The 14,623-nt window shown below is 44.5% G+C and overlaps 1 protein-coding gene across 1 annotated transcript in view; it reads right to left on the reverse strand.

Annotated features, from left to right (window-relative positions):
• LOC132249476 (ADAMTS-like protein 1) overlaps positions 1-11,777 on the reverse strand; it is a 62,760-nt gene extending 50,983 nt beyond the window's left edge. The window contains exons 1-3 of the mRNA XM_059724688.1: positions 11,667-11,777; positions 6,823-6,950; positions 2,411-2,539 (exon numbers count right to left, since the gene is read on the reverse strand). Of these exons, the coding sequence (XP_059580671.1) occupies positions 2,411-2,539; positions 6,823-6,950; positions 11,667-11,734 (325 nt within the window). The 5' untranslated portion in view covers positions 11,735-11,777. The remainder of the gene's footprint in view (positions 1-2,410; positions 2,540-6,822; positions 6,951-11,666) is intronic.
• Between the last annotated feature and the right edge of the window lie 2,846 nt (positions 11,778-14,623).

Consider the following 14,623-nt stretch of genomic DNA (forward strand, 5'->3'; position numbering starts at 1 on the left):
CTGTTCCTACTTTTAGGGCTATTCTTTTGCCCTGCCATTTCTGCTAGCATGCTGGATGAATCTGGTCACTTTCTGAACAGCAATCACCACCTAAATGGATGGGTATGTCCCAGGCCCCCACCACCCTCACTGCAAAGCCCAAAATTGTGCCCATATTATATCTGTTCTCTTTTCTATCACATCATGGAAAGTAGTCATGGAAGTACATCAGAAAAGATAATATTACTTTCCTTTTATTCTTCCTTAAAAGGCATTGGAAATCAATCTGATTTCAGAAGACTGAAGGATTACTGAGCTTAATCCTCCTTAAACTGCAAGGAAGAGTGATACTGTATTTTTCTTTTGTTAATCCCAAAGAACATAATTAATTAATTGGGATACTATGCTAGTCCCATATTTCACATGTCACTGACCAGTATCATGTGTGCCTTCTTAAAATAAAGAGATGAAAGTACAGTGCAAAGATGCACCAAACACTAATTACCTTCAGGGATTTGGGGGAAGGGGAATGGAAGGTGGAGCTGGGAGCAGAAAAATTATCAGGATCTGGACTGCGGAGGGGGATATCATGTCTCTACACTTAAGACTGAAGCAAAGCTCTTGGTAGTAGGCAGATTCCTCTGCATCACCTAACTTAGAAAGGAAACAAAATTCAGCAGATTTAGGTGTACGTTAGGATAAAAGTATTTGAATCTTGGGGAGCATTGGATTTGCAGCTGAATAAAAGGCCTGTGGCCTAGAAAGCTGCTAACCACAAGGCAGAACAGTATGTTAAAAGTAACATTGCAAGGCGCTTAGGCAAGCACTTTCCTAACAATATAGTATTGTTATAAGATATATAGCTCATTGTGTAAGAAGAACAGGATACGGACCACCAGCTATCATTAGGAGATAAAGCAGAAGTAAGACCTTGGAGATGGTGAAGTAATCAGCAAGAGGCTGCAAGTGACCAAGAGAAGCAGGAGTCAGGGTCTTAGGCCTGCACTCTTAGCAAAAAGACATGTAAATAAGTGAAATGCAGAGGTAATTCCATGCTAATTAAATATACAGTAAACAGAGGTGGAGCTTAAGATGGGAAGGAATAAGGATTGAACAAAGGAGGGACAAAGGTGGGGTAAATGTTAATAAGCATAAACCAAAGTGTGTAAATATAGAAAGAACTAATGGTCGCTGCGGCTTCCCGGTTTGTTGGGGCTATCCCGAATCTGTCTCCATTTTGAATAAAGCTGATGGAAGAAGCAATGTGTGCACTGTTCCGTTGTCTCCCTAGTCGCTGGGCATCTCATGGAGTCGGGGCCTAACAGTGTACACCACACAACTGAATTTTGAATTAAAGGACAAAATCCTCATCTCTCATTTCAGCTGCTTTGCATCAGGAATAAGAGAAATCCCAGCACACCTCTATGCCATTCAATTCCAGTGCTCCCAGTGTAGGGGGAGACTGTGGAAAGGATGTGGCATGGCTAAAACACCTTGCCTAGGTAGCACAATAGTTTCCAGAGCACTGTAAGTATCAAACATCATTTAGGGTGGCTGCTCAAAATTATACTGCATGAGAAAGGTCATTTGGGACCAGCTTTATCTCCCATTCCTTTTGGGTTCTCTACCAAGTACGGCTCACTTGATCAAAGGGTTCTGGCCCATGCAGCACTAAATCCAATGTTGTAAATTCCATTATTTAAAAACAATTGTTCTGGTTTTATTGGTTGGCTTTCTTGCACTGATTTGTCTAACTACTCACTCCTGAACTGTCCACTTCTTTCTGTCTCCACAAGGAACAACACCTTTCATTACAGCCTCCACCCCAATGTACTGGCTGTGTGTGATACTCTTCCCATCCACTATCAAGTACATATTCTCTTTGGCAAAGCTATATGAATACTGTTTTGATATGTATTATTTTTATATGCACATTCATACATTTTGTTATCCTGTGAAGGTACATCTCCAGATGCAAGAACAGTGGTGATGCATATTTCAAATGACAAATACAGCAATGGCCCCATTTGTGTATTTAGATGATAAGAAGATGAGAAGAAGTACAGGGTATTTCAACTTTCATATTTCATAATGTAAGGTTAGGCATTAGGAGTCAATCTCCCTAAAAGATGTGCACAACTATTGTCTTTTAAGGGGATTTTACACTTACATATGAAGGAGCTGGTATTGGCCACTTTCAGAGGCAAGATATCAGGGTAAATAGGCCAGTGATCTGATGTGTTGTGGCAATTCCTATATTTCTATCATGTGAAAGTAAAGAAAAAGTTTGCATGAGACTCATAAAGCTGAATCCACAGAGCTTCATGCCTCTCTGCACAGAGGTACTGGTATACTAAGAAACCCCGGTAGAAAGGTAGAGATAATAAAGCACCCCATAGCTGTTCACCATAAGGACTGAGTCACTTCTCACCTGCAACTTGGCAGATAATGGTAACATTTGCTCCCTGGATTGTTTTCACTGTGCTTCCAATGTCAGCAGTAACAGCAGGCAAGTCTGTGTTGATCACAATAGCTCTTGATGCCTTTATCAGTGGTTTTCCTGTGTAAAAGAAAAATGGCAGTTCACAAAGTAAAGTACTCAACTTGTCACAAGGGGCAGGCTCTAAACAACATGTTTGGCATGAAAGCAGAAGTAGACATTATAGGACAGGTGTTAACCAGTGGGTGATGCTGGTGGATGGAGCCACCTGCTCCTGGACTCTATGATATCATGAAGGAGCTGCTTGATTCCGTAGTTAAAGCTGCTTTGGAAAAAAAAACCTTAAATCAGAGACAGAATAGTATTAAAGTCAAGCCAGCACATATGAGAATCAGCTGAAACAATAAACAGCAATGCAACTGGAGCTGCAGCAAGCTGTTTGCCTTGATTCTACAAGCGAGACACTACTCTTTGCCAAGGGCCAAACACAGGACAATGATCCCAAATGATGGATACCAGCACTGTAGCTTTGCTGGAGACTTCTAGCCACATGCGATCCACTTCCTTAGCATCTGCCATGTTTTCCATAATCTCAGGTTTAGGTTTTAGAGTTAGTGCAGGAAATAACTGACAGTAACAGAAAGAAGATGGCATAAGTATTGTGAGAAAGCAAGGTAACCTTGTACCTGAAGTGAGGGACAAAGCATTTGTCCCTATTTACCACCCTGCTATTTGAATTTAACTTGAGGATTATGTGCATGGACTTTAATAAAAATTCTGATAAAGTCCCATGCAACAGTCTGATAAATGACTTGGAGAAACATGGGCTAGAAATGTTGAAAACCAAAAGCAGTGGGATAGACTTCCCAGGGGAGTTGTGGAATCCCCTTCATCAGAGGTTTTCAAAGGTGACTGGTTAAGCATTTGTCAGGGATGGTTTAGGAGTAGCTCCCTGCAATCATGAAGGAAGTTTGCCACCTACTGAGGTTCTTTCCATCCCTTTGCTTTTCTATTCCATGCATGCTAAGATACCTTCAGCCTGATTGGGTGATGACACCCTTAATGCAAACAGCAGGCATCTAGAAGGAGAGAGAAAAGGGCAGGATTCACAGCAAGCCCAGCACTCAGGTAGCTAAGCCCAGCTGAGACTCAAGGCACATCTACACTTGAATTGGGTCATGGTAGACAATGGCTCTGTTAAACATATACTTCTCACACTCCACATACTGAAAGAAATGCCCAGGGTGCATCCAGCACCATTATCAGTCTTGGGCCTGCTTCAGTGTCCCTCACCATGATGAACAGGGAAGGGTTACCTTCCTCAGAGATACTGTCTTATTAGGTTGCCTGCAGGCTCAGGCAGGAAGACCTTACCTACCTCAGTGACATTCAAACCATGTTCTTGATTTTACCTTCACTAACATAAAAGCTAGAAACAAATTTGTTTTTAATGAAAGCTTAGATTTTGATGTCATCATGTGACTCCAGACAGCAGGTATCTAGAGTACCAATGACTTAATCTGGCTATAAATCTGCAGTGATAGCAGAGTGGGACACATGTAGATAGTGTGGGTAAAGGGAAGACAGAGAGAGAGGGAAAAAAATTAAACTTGTTTTGATTGGACAATTGCAATTTTGGAAATCTGATTTTGACCAGTCTCCTTCAGTTGTCCCTAATTAAAACTTCCATGTGGATCTGTAGTACTTCCAGAACTGCTAAAAGGCACATTTTATATTAAAACTTTACTGTATTAATCTAGATGCCTATGGTGTATCATCTATGGGTAATATGAAGGAAGAAACATTTCACTTGACAGAAGTGCTTGCAAAGTTTGTATCTTTTACTGTAGCAACTAAATCATAAAAGGCAAGAAACCACAAATGGCAACTAACTTTTTATGTTCCCAGTGGGATTTCCATCATCACATTAAAATTGGTTAATTGTTTATCCAATAAAGAGTAGCAAATCACTCCAAAAACTGGAAGTGTATTTCTCCCCTCTCTGCATTTGCTAAACTAATCAGAAGGGCCAAGTGAAAAGTCCTTCATTTAAAATGAAATAATCCTTCCTCACATGTTCTAATTCCTCTAAAAACACCTTCAAGCTTTCAGTTCTTTTAGGAAAAGACCTGTTGTGTGCCAAAATAGTTTTGCTGACTCAATTTAAAACCTACATGTTATCTGAGCCCTGTAACTGTGGCCTCATTTTACAAGATGCTGAGAATCCTCAACTCCTGATGGGAGGAGATGTATAGTGCCTTGCAGGAGATCAGCACGAACCGAGAACAAGACCAGGAGGTTTGAGTTGTTATTAAGTTATGGAAAAATCAAGCTATCACCCCAATAATTACTTCTAAAAGAAGGGCTGATGGTATTTAAAGTCCAATGCTGAACATTGCATATGCCTTTCTATAGTCTGCAAATGATTTGTTTCCAGAAAGAGCCTGGGACCTGAATGCTGATTTGACTGAAAAGGCTTCCAAACCCTAGGGATTCACTCATTAGGACAGTAAAGAAAGCAAAACTTGTTCATGTTGCCACTTCACAAAGTATGCAGTTTTAGAAATGAAAATTAAATCTATCTCCATGTGTAACTCCAGAGTTATATTCATATGAGCTTTGTGTGGTATTCGTAGTATTGTACATATATTTTAGGGCTTTCCACAAGTTTTATAGTGGAATGACACCACTGAATTCAACAGAGATATTGGATCTAGATTTGCATTGATGTAAGTAGAATCACTCCCTTCGTTTTCTCACAATTCTCTTGTTTTTTTCCACTTTCCCCCCTTCCCCCAGTCAGGTTTTCATTCGCATTATCCTTTAAATGAACAAAGGATATTTAGTTTGGGGTAGAACTGAACCATTACTGGATAAATATAAACCAGAAAGCTAATCTTTCACAACCCTTTATTTGCCAGCAGTTGGAAGAATTTTGGCCATGCTTTGGTCATAACAGACAGACAGGATACAAGGCTTGATTCTGTAAGGTGCCAAGTGCATTGGCTCAAATCCAGCAAATACTTAATACTTGCTTAACTTTAACCAGCTGAACAGTCGCACTGATGTCAATGAAAACATTCAGATGTTTAAAGTAGCGTTCATACTTAATGGCTTTTCTGGATCATGATGAGGGCATTCAGCACCTGCAGGATAGATACAACAGCAACTAGAACCCTGTAAAATGCATTCCATGTAAGGGTGGTGAAGAAATCCCCTTGTTAATTTGAAAATGCAAACTGTTAATACATGGACCATCTGTGCATGGAGCTAGGAGCCTGACCCTGGGACACAGTCTGATGGTTTTAGGTCTTGATTCAATATATCACTTTGCTCAATCCACCTAATTTTTTTCAGGTGTTCTTCTGGCTACTGGACAAACTGATGATGAAGCAAAGTTCAGGGATGATAGGGACTACAAGGGTAGACATGGTTGGGAATAACATTTGTGTCCATTTTCACATGTAATCTAATAGGTCCCATTTTATTTCTAACCATGAAGAGCAATGACACTCTGGAACACCTTTCCAATAGGTCTTAGATGGAATCTGATTATTTTATGAAAGGGATTATATGACAGGTTTATAGGGTTTGGGTTTAAGGGCCCAAGAGGTCCTACATAGTCCTATGATCCTGATTATGGATGTGAGGTGGGCATAGGAGCTATAGGGAGGGAGCTCTATTCGTTTTCAGTCTCTGTTTGGTAGAGCCAGAACTTATTTATTTTCAGACTATGATACAAGTCCTATCTTTCTTTCCAGTATTTTTTTCTGAGGGATACCTTGTTAGGTGGAGATCAGGGGAAAGATTATGCATTTTGGGGGCTACTTTGAAGAGTTTAATATTGTTTTTAGGACTTTGTTTTCCATTTTAGTTACCTGAGATCTGAACTTGACCTGTGGGCCAGATCTGGTCCCTGGTGCCAGGTCATCCAGCCCACAAGGCTCCAAAATTTGGTGGCAGGGGAGCAGAGGCAGGCCCATGGGGAGCCCTGTAGGCTGGAGAGCATGGCCTACACACAGGAGTGGCATGGGGCCCCAGGGGCCCATTCCAACATTCAGGGCCTGATTTGAGCACACAGGGGAGGTGTGGGACCCTGATCCCCCGATTCCAATGTGCTGGGCTGGGGTGGTGTGAGGCCCTAGAGCCCAATCCCAGAATGCAGGGCATGATCTCAGCATGTGGGATTGTGTGGGGTTGGTGTGAGACCCTGTTCCTGGCACACGGGGGTGGTGCAGGGTCCAGTCCTAGTGTGCAAGGCCCAATCTGGCTCATGGACTACTGGCCTCACATCAGTCATCTGACCAATGGGGCCAAAAGGTTGAGCTAACTCATCTATACTTGTTTGCAGGAATTTACATGCAGCATAAAGAATTCTGAAATCACTGATAGTATCCTGTTACCTGCTAAAGTGACAGCAATGGAGACAGAATCAGATCCCAAGGCATTGGATGCATTACAAGTGTAGAAACCCACATCAGCTTCCACTGGGGCTAGAATCTGCAAGGAGTCATCAGGCTGAAGGAGTATCCTGGACAAGAGAGAAACAGAGGAGCAAAGGTCTCTTAGCTAGGCTATGATTTTAGAGTTTCTTTTAAATGTATATAGAATGACAGGTCATTTCTTACACTTTGGGCCTTTGGAATTTAAGTAAATGAGGAAGTAAATGATTAAATGCAGGGTCAAATACCTTATGTAGCCACCATGGATTGCAATTACTTGCACATTAATTTTATTTTCAAGCCTACCGGTATATGTTGCATGTGAAACAGGAAGAATGTTTCAAGTTAAGATGCAAGCCTAAAATTTGGGAGGCACTGGCCTCTGCTTTGCCATAGACTTCTCTTGTGACCTTGCTCAAATCACTCAGCCTCTCTGTATTGAGGTTCCCCAACCATAAAATAGGGATAATAGCATTGACTATTAGGTATGCTATGAGAATAAATGCATCAGAAATATGAGAGTTGCTCAGATACTATGGTAATAGAGGCCACAAACATACCTAGAGTCATTAGTCATATATTATAGGGTAGGGTAGATCAGTTCAATACAAGAGGAATGGCATGTGAGAATAGCTAGCTAAACCTACACATATGAACTTTAGAGTAATAAAGTAGGAAAATCTTTTTTAATATATTTATCTTGGACGGTGTATCTTGTGACCCCACTCTTCTCCCCCCCGCTCCCCAAAGAGAAATCCACAGCAGATTATGGCACTATGGATCTTTTAAAATGGAGAATAGGTAAATAAATATCTCTTATTTTAAAGCAAAACCAGACGATCACTGAGCAGCAAGTTACAATTCCTTTCAATGTTCTACCTATGCAAAGCTTGAATGGTACCAGTCCTTCAGCGACCCAGTTCATAGGCAGAGAAGGACTGTAAGTTTATGGCCTTTGTTAGTAATGTCCACAAATACTTTATAACATTTTTGGGCTCTTCTTTATGATTCACGTTTCAGAATAATTGCAAGAGAGGCTACAAATGATTTCCTCCATCTTCTAAAGACAGCACACTGTGCAGGAGTACAGGTTTTTATTCAGTCAAATATTAGTGACATCATGTGTTTGCTCTTTTGACCTATTTCAGAAAGCTGATGGAAAGTGGAGATAGTTAAGAGGCTCTCACCTTTGTTAAACTGATACAACCACTGCACTTAAAAAAAAAAAGACATTTAGTTTTCAGGGAAATTATGCATTCCAGCTGGGTAGCTGTGTTCCTCATGTTAGGGGCAGGAAGTAATTCTCATATGGGCTATAGCTTTCCAAAAGTAACAACCTTCATAATTAACTATTGCTGGCATTACAGTAATAATGCAAGGCTGTGACCAGAGGCATAACTGAGTACTGTGCCCCAAGCAATACTGTGCCTGCCCCCCCTATTTCCTTGCACCCCCTGCCTTCCCTGCTCCTCACCTCCCTGCACTGTCCCTAAAGTGGTTCTGGCCCTGGTGCTAGCAGGGAGGGAAGAGCAGCAGCAGTGACTGGAGGTTCACTGCTGCCAAGGGCAGATCTAGGGAGTGTGGCAGTGTGTCACAGCTCCCTTCTGCTGTGTGCCGCATGCACAATGAATTTCTGAACTCACTGACATGTCAGTGCAGCTCCTGCCAGCAGTTCTGCATGTGCTGTGAGCTCTCTCAGCTCACCAGCTGGTCAGTGCAGGATCTGGCTGGAGCTGCTGCTTTCATGCAACTCTGGCATCCTGGAGGTGAGCACCATAGCTGCTTGCCCTTCCCCTCCCTCTGCCCCCACCCTGAATTCAGCATCAGGGGAAAGGAGGAGAAAGGCAGAGGAGCTCCAGGAAAATGAGCTCAGCATTGCAGTCTCTTAGATTCATAGATGTTAGGGTCGGAAGGGACCTCAATAGAGCATCGTGTCCGACCCCCTGCATAGGCAGAAAAGTGTGCTGGGTTCAGATGACCCCAGCCAGATGCCTATCTAACCTCCTCTTGAAGACCCCCAGGGTAGGGGAGAGCACCACCTCCCTTGGGAGCCCATTCTAGATTTTGGCCACTTTAACTGTGAAGAAGTTCTTCCTAATGTCCAGTCTAAATCTGCTCTCTGCTAGCTTATGGCCATTATTTATTGTAACTCCCAGGGGCGCCTTGGTGAGTAGAGCCTCACCAATTCCCTTCTGTGCACCCATGATGAATTTATAGGCAACCACAAGGTCACCTCTCAATCTTCTCTTGGGGAGGCTGAAGAGGTCCAGGTGCCCTAGTGTCTCCTCATAGGGCTTGGCCTGCAAGCCCTTAACCATACGAGTGGCCTTTCTCTGGACCCTCTCCAGGTTATCCGCATCTCTCTTTTAAAGTGTGGCACCCAAAACTGGACGCAGTATTCCAACTGCGGTCTGACCAGTGCCCAATAGAGGGGACGTATCACCTCCTTGGTTCTGTTTGTCATGCATCTGCTGATGCATGATAAAGTGCAGTTAGTTTTGCTGATGACTTGGTCACACTGACGACTCATGTTCATCTTGAAGTCCATTAGGACTCCGAGATCCCTTTCCGCTTCCATGCTGCCAAGCAGGTCATTTCCTAGGCAATAGGTGTGCTGGACATTTTTCCTCCCTAGGTGCAGCACTTTGCATTTCTCCTTGTTAAATCGCATTCTATTGTTTTCTGCCCAGTTGTCCAACCTGTCCAGGTCTGCCTGTTGTTGTTCCCTGCCCTCCGGTGTGTCCACTTCTCCCCACAGTTTTGTATCATCAGCAAACTTGGACAGTGTGTACTTCACTCCTTCATCCAAGTCACTGATGAAGACATTGAAGAGTATCGGTCCAAGGACTGAATCCTGCGGGACCCCACTGCCCACGTCCTTCCAGGTCGATACCGACCCATCCACCACCACTCTCTGGGTACAACCCTCTAGCCAGTTTGCCACCCACCGAACTGTGTAATCATCCAAGTCACAGCCTCTAAATTTGTTCATCAGTATGGGGTGGGATACCGTATCGAAGGCCTTCCTGAAGTCTAAGTAAATGATATCTACCCCTACTCCTGCGTCCAGGTGTTTTGTAACCTGGATATAACAAGAGACTAGATTAGTCAGGCATGATCTACCTGCTATAAATCTGTGCTTGTTTCCCCTCAGCATAATTTTTCCTGCTGGGCTCTTACATATATGAGCCTTAATAATCTTTTCAAAGACTTTACTAAGGATGGTGGTGAGACCGACCGGCCTGTAGTTGCTTGGATCCTCCTTCCTCCCCTTCTTGAAAATAGGGACCACATTGGCCCTTTTCCAGTCCTCCGGGACCTGGCCTGTGCACCACGAGTGCTCAAATATTCTTGCCAGTGGCTGTGCAGTGACGTCGGCCAGTGCCTTCAGTACCCTCAGATGGAGCTCATCCAGGCCTGCCGACTTAAACGCATCCAGTTCTTCCAAGTGACTCTGCACTATCTCAGGGTCAACGCTTGGTGGTCTGGCGCCCTGCTGTTGTCTCTCTATGATCCCATTGTGAGACTTGTCTTCTCCTCGTTTAGGAACACTGAGGCAAAGAACTCATTGAGGAGTTCAGCCTTGTCCACCCTGTCTGTCACCAATTGCTTCTGCCCATTCAGTAGTGGTCCTATATCGCCCTGGGCCTTGCTTTTACTCCCTATATATCTGAAAAACAATTTTTTGTTATCCTTAACTTGGGATGCCATCCTCAGCTCCATGGTAGCTTTGGCCTTTCTAACTGCCTCCCTACAACTGCGAGCTGAGGAGGCATACTTCTCTTTAGTAATTTCTCCCTGTTTCCACTGCTTATATGCCCCCCTTTTTGCCCTTAGGCTGCTCTGGATTTCTCTGGTTAGCCAAGGGAGCCTCTTGGCCCCTTTCTCTCTGCATCAGGATCGTCTCCCTCTGTGCCCAAAGGATCGCTTTCTTAAGGCACAGCCACCCTTCCTGGGCTCCCATCTCACCAAATCTCTTACCCTGCAGTGCATCATTGACTAAATGCCTGAGCTCGCTGAAGTCAGCCTTCCTAAAGTCTAGCACTTCCACCCTACTAGTTACCTTTCCTACTACACCTTATGGTGAATTCTATTATTTGGTGGTCACTGTCCCCCAGGTGACCACTGATCTGTAGGTCCCCTACCATGTCATTCCCTGTTGCCAGTACCAGATCCAGTAAGGCATTCCCCCTAGTGGAACCACATACCTCCTGTGTCAGGTGGAGGTCCTGCTCATAGGATAGGAACCTGCATGAACGGTGGGAATTTACTGTCTGTGTCTCCCAGCAGATGTCAGGGTAGTTTAGGTCTCCCATGACTACTGCTTCCCTAGTCTTTATGGTCTCCGAGAGCTGACTCAGGAGTTCCAAATCTAGTTCTTCGCCTTGGTGTGGGGGTCTGTAGCAGACCCCTACCACCAAAAACCTTTCCCCTTGACCTTCATGTATCCTAACCCACAATCCTTCTACTTTCTCCTCCTCCAATTCCACTTTGATAAGGGTCGATGTATAATGCTCCTTGACATCTTGTGCAACCCCTCCCCCTCTCCTCCCTACTCTATCCTTTCTGTACAGCTTACAGCCCTCAATGTGTTCTGGCCAGTTGTGGGTAGAGTCCCACCAGGTTTCTGTTAACCCCACTAAGTCATAAGTGTTTTCTGCAAGCAGGAGTGCTAGTTCATCCTGCTTGTTCCCCATGCTCCTAGCATTAGTGTATAGGCACTTGAGCCCTGTGACTGGTGCCTTTGTTGCCCCCTGGCTCTGATGCCCAATGGGCCCCGTATTGCTTACCTGCTTATTGCTTACCTGTGCTGTACTGCTGGACGTCCCATGCATTGCAGGTTCCTGATGTTCTCCTTCTTCTGCCTCCCCATTCCCCATCTGAGCTAGTTTAAAGCCCAACATAGGAGATCAGCCAACCTGTTGGAAAAAAAATCTTTTACCTTTCACTGAGAGGTGAAGTCCATTGCATCCCAGGAAGTCCCTTGCCAGGAAGTGTGGGTCGTGGTCCAGGAAGCCAAATCCTGCACGATGGTACCAACTCCTGAGCCGCAGGTTGACCTCTCTGGAGTTGGTGCCATCGTGCAAGATTTGGCTTCCTGGACCACAGCCCACACTTCCTGGCAAGGGACTTCCTGGGACACAATGGACTTCACCTCTCAGCGAAAGGTAAAAGTCTTTTTTCCTCTGTTTGTCTTCTTATCCCCTGCTGCTGAATTTGGAGAGGAGGAGGGAGAGGAAGGGTAAACAGTAGTAGTACTCATTTTCTCAGATCCAGAACTGTGAGAAAGCAATGGCTCTGGCCAGACCTCACACTGACCAGCATCACAGATGGGGGTTTAGTCACACCTGCTTTGGCATGTTACACATGCACACTGAGCTCTCTTCCCTCTAATCATGATCCTGGATCCACCAATAGCAGCTTCTGGGGGAAATATCACTCCTTTCTGACTGTCAACATGCATGTTGTGTGGCTAAAAACCCCACTGGTTTTTAGCTATAAAAACAAAGAAGGTGATATCTCCCTCTGCTTCTGTGCCACTGCCACTTCCCTGCCTTCCCTAATGCCTGAAGGTAAGATGTGAGGATGCTGGGGTGAGGTTGGAAGGGAAGGACAGAAGAACAAGTCCCCCTAGCTCTGTTCCAGCACCTCCCTTCCATAGGCAGCAGGCAGGACTCATGCCCTGCTCACCTACTCATGCTACTGCCCACAGCTGCATTTGAGGCTTCTGTGAGGCATTTTACAAATCCAAACAGAGACAGTTCCTAGTATAACAAGCTCACAGTCTTAACAGATGAAGTGAGACATCATTATTATCATCAACTGCGAGTGTTCAAAACATCAATAATTACTTACCTTCTTTCCCCCTCCCCCTTTCACCATAAGATTAAGTTAAAATCATAAGGTTTTTAAAAAAGTGAGTTCTTTCCCCCTTCTTTTTTTCAAGCAATTTGCAAGCCATTCTCTGAAATTAGGAGGGTTAGAACCTGCCTATTCATTTATAATGAAAAATGAGATTCCCTCTCAATCTGGAGACCAGGGCTTTAAGAGAAAAACATCTAATATCAGAAGAGTAATGAAAAATCATAACAGCTATTATGCCAGGGCACAGAGAAATGCAGCAAGTGGCCATCATCACCCAGCTGGGACTAGAATTCAGGTCACTAGACTCCTGGTCTGCTCACCAAGACTGTGCAACCATTGGACAAACTTAGAGCCTAATTGGGCTCTCACTCAAACTAGTTTTACAACAGTAACTCAGCTGACTCCTGATTTACACCTAACTGTATAAGTTAAAGCAGAATATGATCCTCAGAGTTCAATCAACATTCCTGTGGTCAAATGCCACACTAGATATATTCTCTTATGCTAGGAATATATAACCTATCTTCATTCATTCTTGGTAAAAACTATGTAAAATTGTCAAAACCTATTGACAAATATGTTTTTCTCACCAGCAACTTTTAGCAGCTATTCTGTGTAAAGCCCTTAACCAGGATAGTGACTGAAAGAGACAGGGTGAGGGTGGGGGAATGAAAAGAAAGGTAGAAGAAACAAGTCCATCTAAGATATATGGTCTTAAACCCTGAGTTGATGAGATTTTTTTCCCTCTGAATGAAAACTTCTGTCTCATGGACCACAAGGCTAGAGATATAGGATAGTGACACTAAAACAAGCCAGGTTAAGGCCACTCAGTGAAATCTATTTGGAAACAAAACAGAGGAGTTCGATTTCCTCTAGCCATTAAAAACAATCATAATTATTATCATTACTACTATTATTATTACTTTTATAATAATTATCATTACTGTTATTACTATCATCATCAACAATCATCATCATTATATTCAGTTTGTGCAACCAAGTCTTGGAATTGCTTAGGGAAATGCACATTTACAAACTGTCGCAGAGCACTTAGGTGCCCTGCTCCTAAGAAGGAAAAACTGCTAGGGAAGGGACCGTAGCAGTGAGTGAATAAGCAGCCCAGTTGTTGGTTGCCAAGGCAACCGAGCTAACAAGCAATCACTCCTGCCAGTGGTCTGCTGACTGTGAGGGGCAGGGCCTGGCCCTTATAAAACCTAGGGGCTGAGGCCAGAGGCAGTTCCATGCTAGTAGCCCAAGAGGAAGGAGCTCTAGGCAAGGCAAGGCAAGGCAAGGCAAGGCAGAGCAGAGCAGAGCAGAGCAGAGCAGAGCAGAGCAGAGCAGAGTCCAGGAGCAGCATCTGTCACTGAGGCGGGATGAAGAATCCCTGGTAGGCTTGAACATTGTTATGGCTGGGCGGCTTCTGTTTCAGTTATAGCCAAAGGGCTTGTGTTTGTGTTGCAGTTTGTCACCGGTGGTTTGGGTGAGGCTATTAGGGGTTGGAGGAGGCCTCATAGGGGACCCACAGCAGTGTGGGAACCCCAGCGCCAGCAAGGGCACAGCATTCAGGGTACATAGACCCCAGCCCCAGAGAGGGGCAGTTGAAAAGCCCCAGAGAAGGGGGCTTTGCTAAGAAGCCCCAGTACAGGTGTGGGGAGCCCCAGAGAGGGGGCAGCGTTGCTGAGAAGGCCCCAGAGAGGGGGTGGCACTTAAGGAACCCCAGAGAAGGGGGCGGTATTACTGAGAAGGCCCAGAGAGAGGGCAGCATTACTGAGGAGCCCTGGGGAGAGGGCAGGGAGAGAGACAAGGCCACGGAGAGCCCAAATGCCAGAGAGAGGGTGTAGACCTGGACAGAACAACATCTATTCCAGCTGCGAGGCTTGGGGTGTGGTAAAGGGGT

The sequence above is a fragment of the Alligator mississippiensis genome, chromosome 3 (genome assembly GCF_030867095.1).
Source record: "Alligator mississippiensis isolate rAllMis1 chromosome 3, rAllMis1, whole genome shotgun sequence".
In the NCBI taxonomy this organism is placed as follows: domain Eukaryota; kingdom Metazoa; phylum Chordata; order Crocodylia; family Alligatoridae; genus Alligator; species Alligator mississippiensis.